Raw genomic sequence first — 25006 nt, 5'->3', positions numbered from 1 at the left:
TCTCCGGTCTGTGCGCGCCCTGGCCAATAGCCACACCAAGTCCCGCCCTGCCCCCACCACGCAGCCGCCGCCCTCACTCTTCACTCCGCTCATTGGTCAAATAGGGCAGACGCCCTCCCAGCCTTTAGCCTATCGGGTGTCGGAAGACAAGACAGTACCTGGGAGGAGGAGGTGCGGCCCCGGAGAGGAGGCTCGACCAATGAGAAATCACAGCGCGTCCCTGCGGCAGCCAATGGGAGAGCAGTAAAAGGGGGGCTGCTGGCTTAGGCTCCAGGGGCCGGAAGTGGGGGGTGGCTGTCGCCTACTGGTAGCGCAATTGGAGGCGGGGCCTGGTAGTGGCCCTACAGCCACTTCCGGCAACGACCGTCCTTTGGGTGTAGTTCTCGAATAGATCCCCGGTGGCACCTCAGTTTATCCATTTCAGTTTTGGTTTCGCTGCGATCATCGCGTCCCAAACCCAGAAAGGGAGAAAAGACCCCGCGGGCTAAGGGAGGAGGCAGGCCTAGGCTCGAGGCTCTGCCTCGGTCTTCTTCGACTGGAGGCGAAAGGGTTTCCTCTCTTCTGCATCTTGACGGGTTCCTCCAACCCTCACTTTGCATCGGTGAATCGACCCTGCCGTCTTTCGGGACCTGCATGGTGCCGTCAGTCCTGAGTAAAGATCTCTAACTTGTGAGAGATGAAATCTGGATCTCAGGTTGCCACTAGCTAGCTGCGACCTCCTGGTCTGTAAGGAGTGGGAACAGGACTCACCCAGCTCTTCGCTCCTCCCTTTCTCCCTCCCCGGCCCCGGGGAACCAGAGCAGGCAGCATGGCTGAAGGTGGCCGCTGGAGGTCGCCGTGGCCGTGCGACACCACCAACCCAGCCTAAATGGAGAACCGTTGATTCAGACTCTCAACCGATAGCTTCACTTTGGGAGTTGGCCTGAATGCTTTAATACTAGCCCCTGGGGACAAAACTGTCTTCACGTGTCTTTGTTTATAGAACATTGGAACTTTTACCACAGCTGGTAAATTCCAGCAAAACAGGAACCTTGCCCGTGTTCGCTTTAACTCCAGGATCTAGAACAGTGTCTGCAACCTAGCAGATGCTTAATATTTGTTAAATGACTACTGAACTCTTCCAGGACAACGATTGTACTTTACTCCTAGCACTTACTACAGTTTTTGAAGATCACAAGGGTTTCCGTATTTGTTCAGTGTTCTATCACAGGCTTCCTAGAGTGCAGAGTTTAATTCTGTATATCCCTTTCCCCAAATCAGGGAAAAAAGGAAGTCAGGAGGCTGCATGCAGGTAATACCATGTTTTCCCAAGAGCAGATTTCAGATCCAAATCTTCTATAGAACTGAAACTACTGTATGTGGGAAAGATGAAGAGGGGATCAGGCCCTAGATAATAGAGCTGTGGTCAGTGTGATGGAGAGGCCAGATTGGATTCTAGGCAGGGACTGAAACCTGTCATAGGAAAGGAAAGTTTTCCCTACTAAAAGCCAGAAACCAGCACCCTCCTTCAGCACCCTTTCAAAAGTGGGTCCTAGGATCTTCTTGGTCTCCAGGGGCTGGTAAAAATACAGACAGTGACACCATATGGCAGCCATAGATTTGTTAAACTTTATTTCCTCTGAGTCTCTGGGGAGGCAGCAGGGATGTAAGGCGAAGTGGCAGTAGCTGCAGGGGCCTGAGCAGAGCTGGTGCTGGGACGGGCCGGCCTGGGCAGGATGAAGAGGAGATTTAAATATCCAGGATTGAAAGCCAGCTAATGGGTCTCCTTCATCTGTCTTTGGATTTTGTGCAGCATCTCCTGCATCCGCCGCAGCTGGAACAGGCACACCCATCAAAATGGGGCCTTTTAGAGAGTCCTATAGTGTTAACAAAGTGCCCCCAAGCTCTAATCCCTTGAGCCAGGGCCATGGAAGCCCAGAGGTGTGATGGAGACCCTGGGTAGAACCATTAAACCACAAGTCCAGGTGGTTTAATGGACCATTAAACCCAGATAGAAATACTGAGGTTTATAGTTAAGCAGGGACTGCCCCCAGGCTGTCAACCCCTACCACCCCACACTGCTCTCACCTCCTCATCTTTCTCTCGGATCAGCCTCTCAGTTTCTGGATCTGTCCCTGGTGGGACAGCAGGGATGGGGAAGTCGGTACCACTCTCTCGAGTCAGTTTGCTGAGGGGAAGGGGAAAGGAGGGTTGGTAAGGCTAGGGGGACCCCAGCACCTGCTTGGACTGAGCCCAGGGTCTGTAGAAGAACAAAGGAAGGGCTTGGTCTCACTCAAGGCTGTGCTTGGGATCCCCACCCTTGCCAGCTCTGTCCTGGCTTCTGGTCATACTTGCGATTCCTCTCTTTCACCACCAGGCGGGTCATGCTCTGGATGCACTGTGCCCGGTAGTTCTCATAATGTGTCTCCCGTGTCACATCCTTCAGGTCCTGCATGTGAGTACGCACCAGCATTGTCCTCAGCTTCACAAAGTCGCAGTGTCCTGGATTTTCCACTGCACAGCAAGGCTAGGGGTCAACCAGGAGCACTGGGAGAGCCACTGAGGGCAAGGAGATACCCAGGTCACCAGCTCAATGCTTTACCTTCCACAATGCCCCACGGGTAGAGACGGCCCCGAACTCGCCGCCCTCTGGCCTCTACCACAGTGTTGCTGCCAATTACAGCAAATGGGATACTTTCCTGGAAGAAGTTAAGGGTGCCTGGTCAATACTCCCTGTTCTCACCTGTTCTTTTTCACCTATATCTTTATCTTTTCTGCTTCACTCTAGAAAAGCAGCGTGCTCTCCCACCCCTTATATAGAATTCCACTTCCCTCTTCTGCCCAGAAGAAACAAGATGGAAAGGGATGCCCTCGCGTAGCCCCACCTTTAGGGCTTGGTCCTGTAATTTGAAGTCTTCATCCTCATCAGAGTCACAGTCTGGGAACTGATAGACCTTGATTCCAAAGTGCTCAATCTCCTCTCGGATCTGGCAAACACATGAGGGCCCACAGTTCTGGGGACCCCATCCTTTCCAGAAGCCCAGTTGCTACCCTCCCCCCACCGGCTTCCCTCACTTTGCGTTTCTTGCGCTCCACTTCAGCAGGGGTCAGTGTGTCCGCCTTAGCCAAGATAGGCACGATGTTGACCCGCTGATGCAGGGCCTTCATGAATTCAACATCCAATGGCCGGAGCCTGGGAGATAGGAATCTGTGACCACCTGCTAGTGGCAGCCCTGCCCTGGTGCTCCCAGCCTGTTCCCTTGGCAGCACCTGGTAGTGTTGGGAGCCTCAGGCTCAGACCATACCCGTGGCCGAAGGGTGAGATGAAGTACAGGCAGCAGTGCACCCTGTTGTCTTGAATGTTCTTGCGGTTCAGGCCACTCTCATCTCGGAAATACTGCTCAAACTGCTGATCGATGTATTCTGCCACAGGCTTCCAGCTGGAGCAGGGACAGACAAGCAGAGAAACTGTGGGAGTGGGGGCTGCCTCGTGAGCTTTGGGACTACAGAGTAGCCCACATCCTGAGCAGTGTTTTCAAGACTCTGTTATCCCCTGGCTTACTTTACTACATCTTCAGGGAGGTCCCTGGGTGGGACAGGGGTGCATCTGACATGTCCCAATAGAAAATCAGACTAAGCACACAGGCAAAGTTCAATAAATGCTAGTTTGATGAGAGGAAAAAAGCCTAGGTGACCAAACAAACCAATAAGAATAAGGTGCCTGCAGGTGAACACCAATTGGAAGCCAGGACAGCCCTCAGTCAGGTTCACAGTCCAGCCTCAGAATCTTTATTTATGTGTTTCTACTCTAAACCCACCCTTCCATGAAGGCTCCTTCCAGTGTACATCTATGTACACTATTCTCCCCTTCTCTCCACCACACTGTAAATATATATGTATACATATACACACTTGGCCTTCTGACTTGTCTCTGTGTCTGCCACTACACTGTCTGACCTATTTACTAACTGAAGTTGATTGACACATATGTTAGAGAACTGCTGCCAACCCTTCCCATCCCGCTGCCACTAGACCATAAGCCTCTCAGTGACAAGGATGATTCATACTTGTTCTGTATCCCTTAAAATGCCCAGCACTGGTTGGACACCTAGTATATGCTCAATAAACTCCTACTTGTTGACTAAAGTATATGTGGAGGTGCACTGTATACTGTGAAGTGCCAAGCAAATGAAATGATTATTCTTGTGGAAGGAAAGGAAAGGTACGTAGGTTGATTGAAGGAGAGGGTGATACTTGCTACAGTACGAACCAGGTGCTGGTTTGGGTACAGTGTCATGGCAAGCCCAGTGTACTGAGGCATATACCGAGAGTAAAAAGGGTGATGATGACACGGAGGCCACCTCGATCCATCAGGAATATTTACATCAGGAGACCATGTACCATGTGCCAGCACAGTGCTGTGGCAAGAATATAAGAAAAAATGGCCCTCCCCTCAAGACTAAGACACTGAAGCTGAAGATGAACCAGTGTGCTGAGCTGAAAATCACATGTTTTAATGCTAAAGCATGTGCTGAGGACTCAGAGCACAGAAAGGTCTGTAAGAGTCTGATGAGTCTGTGAGGCAATTACCCAGGGTCAGCTTTCTGGGAATGCAAACTGTGCAATCAACACCAGGTCCTGATCTCAGAAGGGCCTATGCTTGGTTTACTTCTCTGCTGTGGCTGTCTTGAAATTCTTAATCATTCTAACCAAGGGGCCCTGCATTTACATTTTGTACTGGTGCTGCAATTATAATAGGTATAATGTAAACAACCCTTTACTTTAGGGGTTTTTTTATGTTTATTTGTTTTGAGAGAGAGAGAGAGCATGCACGTGAGCAGGGAAGGAGCAGAGAGACAGAAAGGGAGAGAGAGAATCCTGAACAGGCTCAACACTGTCAGCCCAGAGACCAACACAGGGCTCCATCTCATGAACCGTGAGATCATGACCTGAGCTGAAACCAAGAGTTGGACACTTAACCGACTGAGCCACCTGGACACCCTACTTTAGTTGCTAATACTCATTCACATGCATCATTCTGGGTGATTTTCAGATCAACTGGATAAGATGGTAAGGGCCAGTATGTTTCAACTGAAGAAACAGGAATGCAGTCATTTGCTGAAGACCACGCCGTTACTATATGCTGACCCAAGATCTGAACTCTTGGGCTAGCCATCTTAGCACTGCCTGCCTAACTTCTTCATCAAGGGCACCACCTTTTCTCCTGTCTTTATCATTCATCCTCCTTCTCATCTACTCACTTAGGTCTGACCATTATCTAAGCATCCCTCCAGTTTCTGAAAAAATAAAGCCAAGGATGATGGGGTATGTGGCAAAGCCACCTCTTCTTCTGGAAGGTAGCCTAGAGGACTCCTGGAATTTAAACAAAGTTCAACCTATTTTTTTACCCTTTGCCTCCTCTTTCTCCTCCTCACCACTCCCTCAGTGCACTCTCATCCCTTTAATAAACTTGTTTGTGGCACCTAAAATGTTGCTGGTGAAAGAAAAGGAAGGAGGGGAGGTGGTGTTTATTGAGCCCCTACTAGATGTCTGGCCCTGTGCTACATGTTTCCACATGTGTTTGCTTTTTTTGAGGCTCTTCTTTCTTATCTTGTGTCTTCACCCCCATTACAGAAAGTACATTAGGTCAGAGTCAGAAAGTTCATTAAAGATCATCTATTCCCAGATAAAGAAGATGTCACACACACACACACACACACACACACACACACACACACACACACACTGGAGTATTATTCAGCAATCAAAAAGAATGAAATCTTGCCATTTGCAAGATGCTAAGTATTATGCTAAGTGAAATTAGTCAGAGAAAGACAAATATCATATGACTTCACTCGTATGTGGAATTTAAGATACAAAACAGACGAACATAAAGGAAGGGAAGCAAAAATAATATAAAAACAAGCAGGGGGTCAAAACATAAGAGACTCTTAAATACAGAGAACAAACAGGATTGCTAGAGGGGTTGTGGGTGGGGGGATGGGTTAAATGGGCAAGGGGCATTAAGGAAGACACTTGTTGGGATGAGCACTGGGTGTTATACATAGGGGATGAATCACTGGAATCTACTCCAGAAATCATTATTGCACTATATGCTAACTAAGTTGGATGTAAATTAAAAATAAATAAATAAATAAATAAATAAATAGGAAAAAATAAACAAAAAAAAGATCTTCTATTCCCACTCTTTTCCTCTCACTTCAGCTGCCCTGTAAAGGGTGGTGGCATGCTCAAAGGCCATAAACTCCTGACAATTGTGGCTATGTCTGTGCTTATGTGTGCATCCGTGGATGTATGTGTGTGTGTAATGGGAAGGGGGCAGCTGGGGCTGTGCGTGGTCAGACATACCACTCTGTGTTGTTGACTGCATCCCCAAAACCCGGCGTGTCCACAATGGTGAGCCGTAGCCTCACACCCTTCTCTTCTATGTCCACTGCATGTTTAGTGATCTCCACAGTTTGCATGATCCGCTCTGCAGGAAAGGGAAACTGAGACCAGGGCAAGGGCAAGGACCTGCCCAGTCAGGACAAACCGCCCACCCCAATCAGCTTTGCTGCCCAGAATGCCTCATCCACACTGCCCCCCTTCCCACCCCAGGCCGCCTGGGGGCCTGTTCTCTGGGAACCAGCAAGGAGCACATTTCCCAACACAGGAAATGCCGGTGGCTGTTGGCTCTGGCCCCAGCCTCTTCTCTGCTCCCGGCTCTTTTCTTGGATTCCTGGAATCCTTTGGGGGTCAGAGACTCACTCAGAGAGCAGGATTCTGGTCCCTGCCTGGCTTCAGCACCCAAATCTTTAGGGAGCTGGCTGGTGGGCTGCCAGGCTAGATAGGCCTATGGAGAGATGCCGTCAAGGCCCTCTAGGAAGCCATGGTTTCCTGCATGCTGGGGAAGGCCCCAGCCCCCAGGCTGTGGCATGAGTTTGATTTCCCAAGTCAAGTCTGCATGCCAGTCTCCATGCCCCTCTCCTTGCCTTACCTTCAGCACCGAGGAGTTTCCGGTCCCGGTACAGGTCAGTGAGGAAGAGGCTATTGACAAGAGTGGATTTCCCCAGTCCAGACTCTCCTGACAGGCGAGAGAGGACAGAAGATAAGATCTATAGCCAAAAGGCAACCCCACCAGAACAAGGTGTGTAGAGAGCTGCTTTTTCACCAAATTGAGAAGAGACCAACTGAACCATAGCGTTTTAGAGCCAGAAGGAAGCAGAGAAAACAGCTTGTCTAGCCTTCTTATTTGAATCAGGCTCAGTGAGGATAAGAGGTTGCCCAAGGTCACACAGAACAAGGCAAATACTAGAAAACTGTTGGTCAGGTGTTCTTTGTACCATTTCAACCCCCCTCCCCCCAACACACACATACACACTTTTGGCCACCCATGGTTCCTGGCTACTTTGCAAAACTGCATGGCTGCTGGCTGCTTCTTCCTTCCTTACCTATACCTCCTCCCCAAATACATACCAGCCCCACCTGAAACACCCCCTGCCTAGCCCAGCCCTTCCCCAGCTCTACCTGCCACCATGAGGGTAAAGTCAAAGCCTTTCTTCACAGACTTTCGGTGAACTTGATTGGGGAGGGTCGCAAAGCCCACATACTCCTTGTCATCCTAATGGACAGGAAGGCAGAGTGTGTCAGAGTGAGAGGCAGGAGGGGTCCCAGGACCCAACACCTTCTCCCTCCCTCCTAGGTCTTTGCCCCAGCCCTAGAGGAATGGTGTCAAACTCCCTTGAGGCCCCATCTGGGGCCACCAGCAGGGCTCCTGCCCCTGCTGATAGTCAGTTTCCAATGCACCTGGGGGCCAACACCGCAGAACTGGTGCTGACACTAGACAGGAGAGGCCCCAGCTCAACATGCATGCATGCATATGTGCACACCTATACACACACATGCACATACATGCACAGACACTCGGGATCTCTCTGCTCCCTCCCTGGGTCTTCCAGCACCAGCCCACTGAAAGGCAAAGACAGGGCTGGAGGCTCTACCTCAGAGGAGTCATAGGGATCAAGCTTGCCCCATGGGCTGCGGGGTCGGGCTGAGGGGCTGAGAGGGGCTGAGGCAGAGAAGTACTGCTGGCTGTCAGAGGGCTGGGGCCACGAGGGGCCTTTGAACTCCAGGTCATCCTGGTAGAGGTCCGGGGCCTGGGGCTTTGGCTCCAGAACTTGGGGCCTGGACACCCAGGTCTTGGCCTCTGGTTGGTGGCAGCTCTCGCTTCCTGGGAAATCCTTCACGAACTTGTTCAGTTCTGTGTCATCCGTGGCCTCCAGGAAGCGCTTGATCTGGGGGTTGGAGGGGAGGTGGTGGGAGGATGGGGGGGAGTGGGTAGGTGGCATGAAGGGAAGAATGAAGGAGGAAGTCCAGAGAAGGTGAGAGGGAGAGAGAGGAAAGTGGTTGTGGTTAGAAGGGAAAAGAAACTGCACTAGCAGCCAAGCCAGAGGAAGTGCTCACCATTCCTCCCTCACCTGCTCATGTGCCTCCCCAGCCGAGATGCCAGGAAAGACCCTGGAGTCCTGGAGCAGCCCTAGGCAGCCCCCAGTTGTTGCAGGCAGCAACTGTTCTTGGGATCAGAGAAGCTCCAGTCCTGATGTTCCCTCTTGACAGGGTGCCTGCTGCCCTGCCCTTCCTGGGGGGTCTGGCCAAGCCAGAGGCCAGTGAATGCCCTAAAGGCCAGGAAGTCAGACTGAATAAGGGGGAGCAACAGAGGCATTAGAACTGAGACGAGGATGCGGGCTCAGGATCCAAGGACAGTGCAGAGAGTCGGTCAGAATGGAACAGGGGCAGGAGGGAAGTAGGGAGGGGAGAAGGGACCTGCCAGCCCCAGGTAAATCAAGAGCCAGCAGAGGGCCCTGTGCCTCCTGTCACTGCAGGTCAGTGAGCTCTGGGAGGGAGATGCAGACTCTACTGGGGGTGCTCACTCTCCAGGGCTCACTGCCCGGAGCTCAGTACAGTTGATCTGACACCTCTGTCCCTTATTCCAGACACTGTGCCACACCAGAGCCTGAGGGTAGGCCCCAGGAGACTAGGGCAAACCCGCCAGTGGATGCTGAGTGCAGGGTAGAAGGGAGCTGGAAGGGACCCAGTGAGGGAGGATGGGAGGACACTAGGCTGCTGACAGCCCCTACCTGTGAGGGACACATAGGAGACAGCACCCATCGGTTGTCTTTTGCCCCCTCTGCCTGGAGTAAGATTCAGCTAGCCACTCAGGAAGGGATCTGGCCCCAATGGTGAACCACAGTGGGGTGGACAAACAATGACTGGCTCTGTGTAGAGACCTGTTCCACCCCATCTCCCAACCTGGAAGAGAGGCCACTTCCCCCTACTCCTGCCACCAACTCTAGACCCTAAAACTTCCTCTCTCCTTTGGGGGCCAGTCCCCTTTGTGGAGTGCCTGGCAGTGCTGGGCTCAGCTCTGCCTCACAATACCCACATGCCACCTCCAGACAATGGACAAGGGCTGGCTTCAGAGGCTGACTCACTCCCTGGGGATTGGCCAAGCCAGTGGGGGCTATCCCGGACCACTGTGGAGACCCGGCCAGGGTGGAGGGAGAGAAGATGGCCACAGTCTTCTGCAGGTCCCCTTTTTACAAAGGGAAGAATTGAAGGAGGCAGACATACACATTGCCAGGTTTATGCTAGAGGGAAGTGATTTAGAGGCTACAGGGAAAAGTCCCCTAAGAACTACTTCTAGGCTGTCACCTCTCAAGTCCCCACACCTGCTTATAGCCATCATCTCCAAGCCTTGCCTGGACAGAGGGGAGGAAAGAGGCCCTTTAGACTGAAACTGGAACCAGCATGTGGGGGCTTAGTGACCAAAAGAGGGTGTCCTGAAGCAAGCCTGACCTAACAGGCTCTTCTCAGCAAAAGTATTTATGGGATCCCATGGAGCAACTGTACATCTCAGTTTGTTTGTTGTTGCAGCATAATGATTAATTGTGCCCCTTTTCACTCTCAAAAGTGTCCCGGCTTGGACAATTAATTATATGCAACAGAGAAGAGATGGGACTGAGGAGGGTGGGGTCCCACAGGTCCTGTTTTCTGGCAGCTAGAGTCTGGGGAATTCCAGGAAATCCCGCCTCTCTGCATGACCCCACAGTGACCCAGCAGTTGGTCAGGGTGGAAGAAAGAAGACTGTGTTCCACCTGGTTTCCCCAGGAGCACTGAGCAGAGGGGCAGCAGTTAAAAGAGAAAGGAAGGCCCTGATTGGGACCCCTACCATCCAGTCTTCCAAAAGTCACCAGGAACCCAGCATCATTCTCCCTGCCAGTCCTGGCTACTTGTCAGCAGGAAGCGGCCCACAGAGGCCCTAGACAAGGCGTCAGGCACTAGGCTCCTCCTCACCTGCTGCCTGTCCTTCCCCACCCCCAGCTCCCAGGGTAGCACCTTACCCCAGCTTCAGTCCTGTCCTCAGGGACAGAACTACCTTGCCATCCCAGTGAATGGTCCATGTCCCTCCCACACTTCAGATACCCTGTCGGTAAGCTCTAGGTCTAATTTTATCCCCCAGGAAAAGTTGCTCACACACGGAAACAACCTGGTCTCAATGCTCTTGTAATCCAGCTTCCTGGCTTGCTCCTTTCCCTTTCTCTTTGGCCCCCCCTCCCCCCTCCCTGTCTCTGTCAGGGGCCAAAACAGCTTGTGGAATGTCGTTCCCCACCCCATCCTCCTCCCTTTCCCTTGGCTCCCACCCTCCAAGGACAGCTCGGCTGCAGCAGGATCACTCTGTCTCTCTGCAGTCCCCTCCAACTCTGATTGGCTGTCTCATGACGCCTGCCCGCTGCCTACCCCGGTGGGCACAGCACCAGCCTCCCGAGTCTGTCTGCAGCCCAGGCTCTTGATCCACCTGGCCTGTTAACCCCCAAGGGCACCGAGGCCTGCCAGAGGGTCATGAGCTGTCCCCAAGGTGACCTGGCCCATCAGTACATGGGGACAGCCACCCAGGAGACTCCACTGTCAAAGGACTCCAATCTCTTTCACCTTAACTTTAAGCAGTGCTGAAGTAGGGTGGGATGTCCTATAATCCCCTAGAAATATGTTCTCATGAGAACAGCCCTGCTTTTCTTCCTAAGCATCCCTTTGTGTTTTCCAGCAGAGAACCCCAGTCTCTTCAGACATCTGCCCCTAGATTTCCCTGCAGAGTCCCAGCCACAAAAGGACTCCTTCCACCCTAGGATACCTGACCTCTGACTCATGGGGACCCATATCACTTCCATCACCCCACTGCTTCTAGAGAGTCAATGGAAGAGCTGCTAGCACTCGTTCTCTGAGAGACCAAAGGGAGGCTGGCATCCCAGAGGCTTCAGAGTTGCCAATTAGGTGGGAGACAAACTGAAGGGCTTGGCTGGAAGGGTGCAGATGGAGCACCTGACTGGGAATCAGGAGGCCAGTGTTTCTGGTTTGTCCAGAAACCTTTGTGATTTTGAATATTGTCTTAATTTCAGGCCTCTAATGTCCAGTTGTGAATGGCCCTTCCTTGCCTCCCAGGAAGGCTGGGGAGAGATAACTCAAGCTGTTTTGAAGCTGAGGAGAGAGAGTGTACATCTCAAGTCACAGGACTGTTATTAATGTTGGCCTATCATTCTTTTCCCATGCAAACTAAAACCCCCTGGGGAGGTTTCCAGGGGAGGCTGGGGAGCTCTCCCCACTGTACCCACTGACCTCCATAGTGGCTGGGACACTGATCTCCTTTCACAGAGAGACCTCTTATAGAGCAGTCTGGCTTGACATAAATCAGTCAGCCTAAGAACTCGGCCTAAGAGGCCTAAAGCTGAGGACTGTGGTGATGGTGGGGATGTCTTTTAATTAGAGGGTGGCTTCAGCCAAGTTGAAAGCACCAAGACCTCAGCTGAACTGAACTTAGTGTGTGGCAGAAAAGCCCCTCTTGGTCCCTGCTGGGCTTGGCAATGGGGACAGTCAGTTCTCCCCAGGCTTCTATCACTGGAACAATCAGTGTGACGGTACCCATGTGGAGGGAAGTGGGGCAGGGATAAAGACCAGTACCACTTGGCCTCTCCCAGGAACCCCCTCTGGGGAAGGTCACAGAGTCACCAAGACTTCCTAGCCAAAGCTTGGGCCTCAGCCTGGACACAGCTTGAAAGACAAAAGCCCAAGAGGTTGGCCTTTCCAGACCTGGAAGCTTCTGATTCCATGGGGCCCAGGGAGTTCCCTTCTGGAGGCTGCCCACAGCCAACATCCTGCCCCACAGGCTGGTCATGGATCTCCTCCTATTGTAAACAGCCTGTGCCTCCTAATGCAGTGGGCAAATGTTGGGGGGCCTCCAACCTGGGAGGAGAGGCTGGCATGGGGCCTGGAGGCACTGACACCCAGCATAATGTGTTTGTGGCAGGCTCTGGCAAGGATGGCAGAAGAGCTGGCACCCTTGCAGTCAGACATCAAAACTTCCTACCTGGGGGTATCCAGGAGGCTGACTGGGGTTAGTACCTCTCCTTCCAGTACAGGCGGGTGGCAGGAATGAGTTCCCCCACCCCCACCACTGCAGAGGGACCTGGTTTGGGGTAGTGTAGGATGCAGCAGGAGGAAGCTTCCCCATGGGTCCTGTCTCAGAGGCAGTGATGTATAGATGATCCCAAGGGTAGGATGGTAGGCTAGGCTTCCCTCTCTCAGGGGTCCCTGGGCAGAGGGCGCTGTGGGAAGAGCCAGGAGATGCCCTTTGCCAGGCTGCGGGAAGGAGGGCCCAAGCGTCTCACCATCCCTCTCCGGGAGGCAGGCAGTGTTTGTAGGCCTCCTCTGTGTGTCTTCCCAAGGAAGTTGGTGCTGCCCCTGAGCCCAGGGTAGGTGGGTGAGGAGGGGTCATCCAGGTAACAGCTGACTCAGGAAAGGGCGGGGGACCCTCACCTCCGCGTGTCGCTGACGCGCCTTCCCCAGCCTAACATGCGCGTCTCTGTCGGCGGGCCCCCCCACCTCCCGTCAGCACCGACCCACTCCCCGGTCCCAAAACGCGGACAGCACCCCAGCCCTCGGGGGCCGCTCCGCCGTTGCTCGGATCAGAGCGAGAAACTTGGAAGCGGCGACGCAACGCCGTCCACCACCAGCAGCCAGAGACAGCGCCTCCCGCCCGGCACAGCCGGGGCTGCTGCGCCGCTTGTCCCCGCGGAGCCGCTGGGAGCAGCGGGCCCTGCGCGCCCCGGCCCTGCCCCGCGCCCGCGCGCCTTACCATGGCTGCAGCCCGGGCCGGGCCAGCTCCGCAGGGACAGCGTCCGAGCGACCCGCGGCCGGAGCTGCGAGCCGACCTCGAGGGACCGCCGGCCCCCGCCCGCCGCCCAGAGTGCGGACCGGCCGGGGGGCGGGGCCGGGGGCGGGGCGAGCCGGCCCTGGGGCGGGGCCTGCCCTCTGAGGCGCGGACGCCTGCAAAGCTGAAGGCGGCCGCGGGCGGCTGGCTGCGGGGAGAGGCGGGCCTTGCAGCCCGTGACCACCCCCCCACCCCCCCCCCCCCGATGAGCAGAGGCGCTCAGGACAGCGCAGCACTGCTCACCTGGCTCTTCCTTACTCAGCCCCTAAGAGTAGCCTCTTCAGGCAGCGCATCACCGTGGGGGCTTGAGCAAATCCCCCAAAAAAAGGGAAAGGCCAACCTAGCATCCCCAGGAGAGGTCTTTCGAAGGAGAGGGGTTTGCCCCACGAGTCGGGAGAGACTCCATTAGTTACCGAAGGTTTTCAGGAAATGAACCCAACTGATGTCCAAGTTAACTGATTGTCCCTACCCCCCTCTACACCTCCTAAGGTAGAATGTCAGACTTTCTCTACCTTTACCCAAGCTATGAAGAAGAGACAAAATGTTCCCTTCCTGCAGGACCCTAGATTAAAGATTAAAGAGGATTTGCTGCATAAATTATCCAGGGATCATCTGCTGGAAAGGTGGAAGGGAAGAGGCTGAGTGGCCTTTATGGGGCAGTAGAGTCTTGTCTGGGGCTGAGGGAAGTGGGAAGTAGCAGCCCAGGTGTGAGCCAGTCTATGCTGGGCAAGCAGGTGAGATGCTGTGGGGACAGATGCCTCAGCAGCTTTAGAAGCATTAGAGGCTCAGAAGGGTCAGCAGCAGCAAGGAAGAAGTAGATGCTTAGAGGGTGGGGGTTGGTGAGGATTTTCCGAGCTAATACAAGGCTGAGCTGGTCAGGCTTCTGTGGAAGTTTCCAGAAGTATGCCTCTTCCTGACTCCCACAAACTCTCCTCCAGGGCATGCTGATTTGCCTGAATACACTTTGAATAAAACAGGTCCACAGGCATGGCCCTCTCTATTGGTAGAACACCCAGAAGCCTGCCTGCTCTATTTCAGTCTGATCTGTGACCAGTGGTCATGGTTGAGATCAAGTTAGAACTTAGCAGAGGGACGGAGGGGGGCCTAGGTATACAGATGAGAACACGTTCAGAAAACATGGGATGGCTATTGGAGACGTTATTAGATATTTGGCACTGGCGGACTGAAGGACGGAAGGAGTGCCATTGCTTAAAGAAATCAGGGGCATTCACGGGGTTGGAAATTGAGGAGGAACCTTCCTAGCTGGGTGACCTTGGGCAACTCACTTTACCTCTCTGGACTTCAGTTCCCACACCAGAAAATGAGGGGATTGAACTAGGATATCGCCAGCAGCTTGGCTCAGATAAGAGGGAGCCTCTGAATGTATAGAGAGTTTCCTGGAAAAGGCCTGGGGTAGATGAAGAGATCTGAAGCTGTACTCAGGAAAACAAAGACATGAAAGAGTTTCTTTAGAGAGAAACCAATGGCTATTCGAAGGCTACAGAAGTAGCAGCAGCTGCTGCCGTCAGACCTGAACATCAAACTCACTACACAAAGCCCCACTGTTGGGAACTAGCTATAGGCCACTAACACTCACGTATGCACTCATAAGACTGCTTCTTGAGTGCTTCCACTGGCATTCTGCATGGCCTGGGCTGGGAGTGCTGGGCCGAGGGGAGAAAACCTATGTCAAGGAAGACAGGCCCCATCACAAACAAACCCTTGTTTTCCGCAAGTGTACTTCCCTCCTCCCCCCAGTCCTGGTTGTAGTCCAAGTGTGGACACAGACACGTCTCAGAAGGCAGCCCAGCTAGCTCATCCTCAGCTGTGGCTGGAATCCCAACTCTGCTCTGGCACCAGCTGCCCAGGCCCCCAGCAAGCCCTGTGTGTCCTGAGGCATGTTGGTGCCAGCTTGTTTTGAGGGAAGTGAGCCCCAAAGAGAGGCCTGGGACTGTGGAACTCATCTCTACACCAAGACTCTTAGGGTCTTGATGCTCACCAGTGTCTTTGTAATCACTACATCAGCTGCCCAACATGAGGCATGTTGGGTGAAGTAAAAGCTAAAGACAGACTTTGAGCCATTCCATCTACATAAATCTCGCATACTAACTCTGAAGCACTGTGAGTTTCTGAGAGAACTTGGCCTTGGCTTAGGACCCCATACCAGCTTTGGCAATTAGCTCACTGCCTGAATATCCCTTCTCCTTCATGGGCCTCTTTTTCCCCCACTGAGAGAGAACTGGACTCCCCCCAACTCCAGTTCTTGTGTTCTGTGATGGTGCAGGTAGCGTCTGACACCTGGTCAGAAGCAGGGCCAAAATATAGCTGCCCTTGTATGAGTCACTGACCATTGAGTGCTCCTCCCCATCTCCAGTTAGCATGTGGACTGGCCAACCGTGCCTCAGGTACCCCTCAGTCCTTAGAGTCTGACTCTTCCTTGAAATTCCACATCACCAGGAAATGATATCCTTGACTAGAGTACAATTTCCCATGCACTGCTGGAGTGGGGATTTCAAGCCAAGGGTCTGGGGAATGAACACTTTGTTTGGCACAAGGGATGACTCTTCTGGGAACTCAGATCAGCACACACCTCCAGTCTGCTATCAGGAGGTCCCTCTGCTTAGGTCAGGCTAGCATGGTCTATGTGGAAAAACTCCTGGCCCCCTCCATTGGATCTTTCCTGCCTACCCATGGGTGAAGGTTGTGTGGCACCAAACTAAATAAGGATGCTGTCGTTGGGCAAAGTCAAGGTCCAGGTTCAAAAGCCAAGAATAAAGAGTGATTATCACAGGAAATCAGGATTTCGGATCTGCATGACTAGCAAAGGCCACTTTTGCCTCTCAGTAGCAGAGTTTTCTTAAGTGGCACAAGAACTAATTGTATCTCCCTTCCCCCAGAGGTGATGAGTCACTGATGATATAGTCAGAGAGCTCTGATAGGGGCAAAGAACTATTACCGGGTTGTGTCTTTCAAGGAAACCTTAGCCAGCCTGTCCAGAAAGTTTTGTGCAAAGGCAAGAAACCAAAATACCCTCAACCTCACTCCCACCCCTAATGTTCCCCAGTGTCTCATGATCCTGGATCAGGCATGAAATGTGGGTGGTAATGTCAGGGAGCACTGTTTCCTGGCACCTGTTGTCTAGCTGTGGTAAGAGGCAGTTCTGGAGCAAGTAGAGTGCCAGAGTCCTGCCAGAGTCCTGCCAGAGGGCCTTTCCAACACCTTCTCTGCAGTAGGGCAGGGCACAGGAGCTGAGAGATGGAAGAGACTTACATATGCATTGGTGTGTGACCCCCTTCAAGAGCCCCCACCCTACATCCCATCTTCTTAAAAGTTTCCCACGACTAAAAACTGACTCTACTGCCCTTCAATCTTTGGGCAGTGTTATCAAAGGTCTTCATTACCTGGAGTTGAAACCTGTGTGTACCTGGACTTTACCCTCCAAGTGCCTCCATGCTAGAAGCTTTGCTAACTCATTTCACTGGACTTTGTTTTGTTCTTGGATGTCCACACTCTTTCAAGTGACCCATCTATAGACTTTTCTCTTCCAAACTAACCATAAGCCCCTCAAGGACAGCGAGTATGACCTCTACTCACTTCAATTCAGTGAACATGTGATATAATGTCCTCCTGGATGCCCAGGACTCTGCCCCCAGGAGGTGTCTGATCAATATGAATTGACTGAAAGGATTCATTGATTAGTTTTCCACTCTGATTTTGGAGCACAGACAAGCCTTGAGGCTCTGGGCCTCACTGACCCATCCATAACTTGCCCTTCATTCTGGCTGCTTGCCAGCTCATACTTCATCTCCCAGCCTTGTAATTTCCATGCAAAGACACAAATGTTACCCTCACTAAAACCTTTCCCTTCATATTTTGTGATATCTGAAGGTGCTGCTGAAATATTGATAAGTTACTTTCCAGGAAGATGTGGCTATGGAAGAAGGGTTTCTACACCACATATGAATCCCTGGGGCAGGGTGCTCCCTAAAATACTCTCAGTCTTGAGGAGCCAGCTCTGCAAAATGGGGAGCAAAAGTTCACTTCATAAGGTTGCCGTGAAGATTCACTAAGGTAACACACTTAGAATGGTGCAGGCACTAAAATGAGTGGTAGCTACTATCTCAGCTAATGAGAAAATTATCAACACCAAATCAGCAACTATCACTGTGACCATTTCAAATGCTTTCTCTACAAACAATTAGGAATGTGCATGTGTAATAGTGTAGAGGGATGGGAAAAGAGCCCTTGACTAAAGTGACATTGGAATGACCATGCTGCCACCAACTGTAGAGTCAGCTTCTCCAGCTGAACCCCACGCCATCTCTAGAAAACTAGTCTTGGTTTCAGACTTACTGAGCTGAATTCCCAAAAACAGCCATCATAGAGACTCTTGGAGCTAAATGACTTTGCCTGTGGTGGGTGTGCCAAGGAAATGACTTTGGCCCTGCCCTCCCACCTTCAGCGTCAGAGCCTGAGCTTCTCTCAGGAGCTGCCTCACATTCTGTCCCCTTCCTTCAAGCGCGCACTTGGCCCCCAAGGTGCAGCTGTCTCTGGCCTCTCCCCTCATGGCAGCTGGGCCAAAGGCAGCTGAGCAGAAGAGGGTAAAGGGACATGGCCATTTCGTCACTCAGGATAGCCTTCCTCTGGCTGAGCAGCTGTCAGGGTGGCTTCTGTGTTACAGATTTTCTTCCTCGCCCAAGTATGCTTCCTTGCTCTCTGAGGCCAAGCTCCCTAATCTATCCAGGCCTGCTATTTCTCCTCTTACTTGAAAACCCCACCATTTCAAACACCACCAAACTTCTCTGATAGAAAGATAGAATGTTGGAGATGGGTTCCAAGCAGGGAACCAAGTAACTTCTGGAAATACACCAGAAAGTCCAAAATAAATGTGGCAGGTTCTTCCCTATGTGGGATCATTCTGAGAAGAGTAAAAAACTAAAGGATTCTGGCCTCAGTTCTACCATCGACCACAAGGGAGGGGCATAGGATTTTCCTGCCCCCATTTTATAGTCAGAGGGAGCAATCTGCTCAGATCTCACAGTGAAGGCAGGACATCACCCCCCTGCCCTGTGCTTCCAGTGGCTCTTGCTGAGGCATAATGCACTTTAGCCTGTCCTACGGTCACCATTTGTCCTAGTTTGCCCAGGACTGGTGGGGGTCCCAGGACACAGGATGCTAAAACCAGGAACATCCCAGGCAAACCCTGAGTTGGGTCAACCTAGCCTGTCCCCAGAATAGCAATGTGGGTCAGAGGTTACCAGCCTCCCATCCAGCTCTGGACTTTGCTGCCCATGGTAGCTGAAAATGAACAAGGTGCCATCTGACACGAAAAGAAGCTGGGTATCAAGGGTCAGGCTGCTATGAAAAGCCTCCCGAGGTGCCCTGCCCCATTTTTAGCAGCTCTGCTCCATTCTTTCAGTTCTCTCTCCTCTCAACTATAAGCCTTGGTACAAAGCAAGAGAAAATAAGGGGAGTGGGAAAGATGGTTCTAAGGTTCCTTTCAGACAGCGCATATCCTGGGATTCTGTTAACATTCCCATGAATGCAGAGACTCCCTGTGTTCCTCCTGGACTCTGGATTTTTCTCTGTCGAGGAAGTCTGAGCAAAACTTCCCTGAGACTCAAAAGCCAACAGGAGGCTGGCCATACCATCCCCCAGGGGCCAAATGACAGGTCACTCTAAAGACACTGAAGTTTGCCTTAGGTATCACTGAGATGGCCTCCCCTGTTTCCTGGCCTGTTTTCCAGAGTTGGTTTCTTGCATAATTGATAGAGATAGAAGGGAGTAAACCACCTTGTCTGCTAACAGCCTGAGAAGTCATTTGCAAGGGCAAGTAGGTTAGGTGCTTTGAGGACAAGGTTCTTAGGGCCAAGGCAGCTCCATCCATCGGAGCATTGAAGCCCCTCCCATCAAGAGCTGCTTTATTCCAAGGAATTCCCCAGGACCGTGTGGGAAGACAGCCCCAGCTGACACCATAGGGCACCCTCAAGACCTTCCTGTTGAGCTTCTGCTAGTCTTGATACAAAAAAACAAAATCATTAGGAATGATTCCCTCATTCCAGCATAACCTTCTCTGGGGAGATTCCAGCCCCTAAATTACCAATCCAAGGATGAGAAGCATCTGTAATCCCTGCTCCTTAGACAAAAGGGCCTTGAGGAGCCACTTGGGAGGAGACTGACACTTAAGAGAGAGAGAGAGAGAGAGAGATGGTTGAATCAGGCTCCATCCTCAACTATGGACCCAGAAGGGCCTGTGAAGTTCAACAACAAACATGCTGCTGTTCACAAGCCAGGAGCTGTGGCTGGCCACCAGAGAATTCCTGCCAGGAATGGAATCTGGAACAGACTCTACAGTCAACCATTCCCAGATCGGAGGAACTAGAGGCCTTGGACACTAGCACCATCGTCTCTAATGTGGGAAGGTCTGTTGGCCATTCAGCCTGGAGGACAGGCTGGGGAAAGCCTAGCACTCTCATGGTTTGTGAGGAGTCCCTGGCCCACCTCCATGACACCGCACTTCCAAAGAGCCAGAGAAGACCAGCAGGCCCAGCTGGTCTCTCCCCAGCTTCTTTTCCCAGCTTCTGGGGAGCAGCTCTGCTGCCGAACAGGGCTGGAGAGCTGCAATTATCCAGACAGGATAAGAGCTATTTTGGGAAGGAGCCGTTCTGCTGCCAAGGCTTTTGACTTTCTAAACTAAAACAAGATGCACAAAGAAAGGGGGTGAGGATGGGGGAGAAAAGGGAAGAACTTTCTCAGTCAAAACCGTCATATCCAGAATGAGGGAAAACACTAACCCCTTCCCAAAGGTAAGAGACTAGCTATTAAGATATCTCTAGCTTTGAGAAGGCGAGTGTAACCTGACCCCCCCCCCCCGCCCCCGCCAACACACACACATCCCCTAATGACTCCTTCTCTCCTAAGTTCCTCCAAGAGCACATATTCAGTCTGTTGCATTTATTTGGACATTTGAGCACAAACTATTTCATATTGTTGTTTAAATGTTTCCTGTCCATGTCTTATCTCCCCAACCAGATGGTAAGTTTCTCATGGCCAAAGAATGTGTGTGCTCTGAGGCTTCAATGCTCTCTCCAGTAGTGCCTAGCAGAGTGCTAGGCATCTGAATGAAGTTGTTTATGGAAGGAAGGGAGAGAGGGAGGAAGGAAGGAAGAGCAAAAGGAAAGAGGGAGAGAAGGATTTACTGTCTCTCGTGGAGGTGATCTCTAAACGTAGTTGTTCCCACCCACAGTTGAGCTCAGGGCATGGGACTGAATAAGAAGCCATGGCAGAGGGAGTGGCAGCCACATTTTTGGCACCTCCCCTTCAGCTGTTCCATCATCTGAGCTCAGGCTGTCCTGCTCCACCTCCTTTATTTGTTTTCTATCTGTAATTAACTGTCCATCCTGGGCTAACCTATGGATGGGACCCATTAAAAGCCATGCTAGGCTCTAGGTAAGGGAGAGATAGGGTAAGAGAAAGAATGGAGGCAGGAAGAGCTCAGACTATCTTATCAAACATGGGCCAAGAAGAACTAAAGTAGTTATAGGAATAATGCACTCTGAAATCAGGACACTCTTTGCCAAATTCAGGACGCAGGGCTGCTGAGAGCAGAGTTTACCTTGTGCCTTTCCAAGTTGAGGACTCAAATAGTGTGTAACCCAGAAAAGTGTTCCCTTTCTGGATTGCCCTAGGCTGAAGAGGGGAGAGCCAAGTGGGGGCTGATCCAATGTATGGTTTCCCAGACAGCTTTTAGATCACCTTTGTGCAAATCTCCTTCTGGGGAGATGCAGCTCCCCCCACCCCGCCAAGTGCACAGCATGGCAAGTAGAACACAGGCTAGATTTCAGCCCCCACTTGCCCTCTCTGCTAGGTACCCTTGTGCAGTGAACAACTTGCCCAACTATAGGGAGAGTTCTGTCTGTCTCCCTCCATTCCTGCTTCCATGAGAGGTTAAGAGAGGGACTTGGATAAGGGGGAGCATGGGAAAACTGGAAGTAACTTCCCAGGGGTGTTCTTACCTCCTCATCTGTCATAATGGAGAAGTAGAAGTCAGGCATTCCCAAGGGACAGCAAATGGAATTCAGAGAGTACCAACAGGAAGGGAAAAAGAGAATTTTACTAAAGATCTCCAGTGGACTTTGGCATAACGTGGCCCAACATCCTTTCTAGTGAAAGTGGCCCAAATAGCAACAGCTAGTAAATTTACAGCAGTAAATACTGAGGACTCACTGTTACCAGGCACCATGCTAAGTGCTGTACATGTAGTAGCTTGGTTAGTCCTCTTATAAACCCTAGAGGTAGCCATTGTTCCCACTGACAGTTGGGGCAACTAACAATTGGAAAAATAAAATAACTTACCCAAGGTCACAGTGAAAAAATACTAGACACAGGACTCAAACCTAATACTATAACTCCAGAGTCCACACTACTAAACCTCAGCTTTATAGAGCTTTGCTCTCTCTGAGGGGCAGGGACGCCTTTCTCTGCTCTTTGCTGCCAATTTGATAGCTCATGCGGTTGGGACTGGATTGCATTCACAGGACTCTCTCCTCCCTAGGGACTTCCTCATCCAGAGCCCTGGACTCCCTCATGCTCACAGGAATAAAGCATATCTTGGGCCACAACATTCAAGGCAGGAACTCTTTGTTACTAATATTCACTATATGAGGGTTTGTCCCCTCTCTCTCCACCAGAGAGGTCAAGAGTACAAAGAGGGGGAGGGTGTCACGAGGCCCTGGGGATACTTAAGGATTCTAGAGTTGGCTACAGGACCCACTGATGGCCTCAAGACAGAGGCCTGGACATCCCTGGAGATTGTGCCTGGGAAGCAGCCAATAAATACCTCCCAAGTCTGGGCAAGGGGGCTTGAGGAGAGTTCTGACACAAGACCCAAGAGGAGACCCATCAACCTACATTAGGGCGGGGTAAACCCTGAGTAAGACTGTGAAACAGGTAATTTGTCTTGGTGACTTTTTTTTTTTGGGAGGGGGGAGGAGGGGGTTAAAAATCACGAGAGGTAAGACTAGCTAAACTGAAAGGCATAGGCTTAAATTGCTCTCCATTTCAGAAATGACTACTTCCCATTGAAAGGACGCTCTCGAAAATGAAAAAGGTTCCAAGTCCCAAAGGAATGACTCTAATAGTGGAATTATAGTCAACCCTCTAGTATGTGTGGTGCTAATAGACCTAGCTCTGTAGATACATAGCGGTCATCCTTCCACCTGTCCTCCTGCCTCCCAAACCCCAACAACGGACCCACAGGAGGGAAAATCACAGACCTTTTAGCCACCAGATGACACGATTATACATTTCCTCAGACACATCTGAAAGTAACAGAAATTGTTGCTCTTTTTCACTGTGGGATGTATACCTCTCTCCCCACTACTTAACATTTCCCTTTTAGGCTCTACATTTCTCCATCCAAAGGTGCCCTCAGCCCTTGATCCTCTCCAAGAAGCCCCTGCAGTCTAGGACTAAATCCTGCTCCACCCTTTTCTCCACCCTCTGTGCCACTGTTAATGCCTTTCCCCTCTTGGAAGTCTAGGTCCTAGCGTATCTGTGATTCACCTTCTCCACTTTGTTGTCAGAATATTTACCTGAGAACCTTATTTTCTTTACTAGTCCTAACCAGCCCTAGTCCCAACTCAGTTCTTTATCTCCATTCTTGGGAAGTGCTTCCTACCCTGAAAACCACTCTCTATTACTTTCCATTGAAAGGTTAAGCAGCGTTGCCTGGAAGAATCAATGCCTGATGCCTGCCCAAGCATCGTTATTGATGTCATTAGCTTGGAGCTCAAAAAAGCTGGCAGGGAAGGAATGGGGCAACAGGCTCAAGGTTTAGCTTGAGCACTGGCAGGAGAGCAGCTCTGAGGCCCAGAATGAAGAAGGGGACTGACTTTCCTACCCACCCCAATGTCCCACCTCACTAAATTGGGGCTGCACCTGGGTAGTCTGCTTCTTCACATACCCAAGAAGAAAGCACTAAACCTTTGAATGGGTTGTTTGGAGGTCTGCTTGAGGGCTTGTGGCATTTCCCTCAATGGTGCCTGGTTTGGAGACTCCTTTGGTGGTGATAGTGGCGGTGGTGTTGCTGATGGTGGTGGTGATGGACTTGCCTTCTCTCTCTGGAACATCATTTCCTCACAGAAAGGACTTGAGTCCATTTCAAAAAAGGACAATAAAGGGTCTGGGGGAAGAGGGGACTTAGACTCAAAATCAGGTGTTGTCGGCCGGCTTTGGGATGTTTCAACTTCAGGACTGAGTAAGGCCCACCATGAACAGTCAGGTCCATACCTAGGTAAGGCCCGAGGGGGTAAGGGCCGAGGGGTCAGTTCCAGTTCTGCATGGACCGAGGGCTTTGGGGAGGGTTCTGGATACCTGAGTGCAGGTCCTGGGGACATGCAGACACTTTCTGAGGGTCTTTGGGTGTGCTGCTTATAGCTGGGTTCTGGAGTGACAAACATAGATTTGTGGGGGTTCTCAGACACTGCTCGAGATGTCACACGGGGAGCTGAGTATAACTGTTCCGCTGAAGAGATGGTGACCCTGCGGCTGACCTCGCCATCTCCTCTAGTTGAGGACCTCAGGTTGGACTCTACTTCTGATGATATTAAGTTCTTTGGGGAGGTCTTGGTGTCAGTGTAGACAGACTGCTTAGGGATAGTCTCAGGATCTAAACGCCTAGAAACTCGGTGTCCACCACTCAGATCCTTTAGGATAGAGAGTCTGAGGGATGATTCCAAGTTCATATTCCTATGCAAAGTCTTGGGTTCTGTGTAAATTGGGCTGGGATGACTCATTTCACACTCTTGGCCAGGGATCTTTCTTTGGGCTGTCCGAGAGTCTGCACTGACTCGGCCACTGCTATGTTCTGGGCTAGAGGGTCTTCTTGGAGATCTGATCTCAGTAGCAGTCAAACCCTTTTGGATGGGTTCAGTTTGGACTGCTTCATCCTTTGGGTAAACCAAAGTCCTACGGGGAACTCTGACCCCTTGTGGGTACTGGACCTTGGAGGGTGGGTCTTCTTGCAAGATTTGTAAGTTATCCTTCTGGTCTACAAAACTCAACCGGCGAGAGGATTTGGCATCAGGGGTTAATGAGTAGCGATTACTGATGTCACGCCCTGGCTTGCTCTCACCCCCTCTTCGTGCTGATTCCTCTCTGGATGGGCTAACATTCCGTTGTGTCTGGACAGCATGGGAAGCTGATGTTTGAGTTTGCTGGATCTTTCGATGAATAGAGGGATGGCGGTATGATTCTGATTTTGATCGGGCCTCACTTCCTCGAGGGATGGGTGTTCCACTGGGCCCTGACTGGGGGGAGATAGAACGTGGATAGTCTGATGCTGAATGGAAAGAGGGGAGATGCCCAGCTTCTGATCTTCGATGGGGCGAAGGACTTCGGGGGGCTGCAGCGGTTCGTGAGCTCGAGGCAATCATATATCCTTGTCCCCGCTGAGGGGTTGTGTTAGTAACCTCAGACCCTTTCTGTGCTGAAACTGCTACCTTGGACCCAGTTTTATTTGTCTTGACCATCCGATAGACTGAGCTCCTATGGGTAGATCCCATATTTTACTGGCTGGCTTGTATTGAGGATCCTAATGAAGTCTGAATGTTTACCCTTGGTTTTAAAAGCTGCTGCTCTTGTACTCCCACAAAAGTGGCTGTTATTCTAAGAGTGTCTCAAATAGTCCCCTTAGCTACCTGCCTGATGTCATTACCTACCTGGTGATGTCATAAAGGAAGGAGCTTCCTACTAAACATCCTGGCA

General features: G+C 51.5%; 1 protein-coding gene across 3 annotated transcripts; it reads right to left on the bottom strand.

The window, feature by feature from the left end:
- Window positions 1-1364: 1364 nt before the first annotated feature.
- On the bottom strand, window positions 1365-24911 carry SEPTIN4 (septin 4). 3 transcript variants are annotated; one of them, XM_019817610.3, is made up of 14 exons: window positions 23205-24911; window positions 22516-22560; window positions 21256-21263; window positions 7980-8273; window positions 7507-7600; window positions 6977-7063; window positions 6349-6472; window positions 3285-3419; window positions 3055-3172; window positions 2865-2966; window positions 2582-2678; window positions 2331-2493; window positions 2068-2167; window positions 1365-1856 (listed from the first exon to the last, which is right to left on the bottom strand). In XM_019817610.3, exons 1-14 carry the CDS (start codon window positions 24802-24804, stop codon window positions 1380-1382), a joined length of 3444 nt encoding a protein of 1147 aa, XP_019673169.2. In that variant the 5' UTR covers window positions 24805-24911; the 3' UTR covers window positions 1365-1379. The 3 variants fall into 3 exon arrangements, with proteins under 3 accessions (XP_019673169.2, XP_044900738.1, XP_006940208.3); XM_045044803.1 differs by having other exon boundaries at window positions 1365-1706; XM_006940146.5 differs by having other exon boundaries at window positions 1586-1813; window positions 23205-24908.
- Window positions 24912-25006: the final 95 nt, after the last annotated feature.

The sequence above is a fragment of the Felis catus genome, chromosome E1, assembly GCF_018350175.1.
Source record: "Felis catus isolate Fca126 chromosome E1, F.catus_Fca126_mat1.0, whole genome shotgun sequence".
NCBI classification, from domain to species: domain Eukaryota; kingdom Metazoa; phylum Chordata; class Mammalia; order Carnivora; family Felidae; genus Felis; species Felis catus.
Note: the sequence above shows the minus strand (reverse complement) of the source record. Positions and strands in the feature narration are given on the sequence as shown.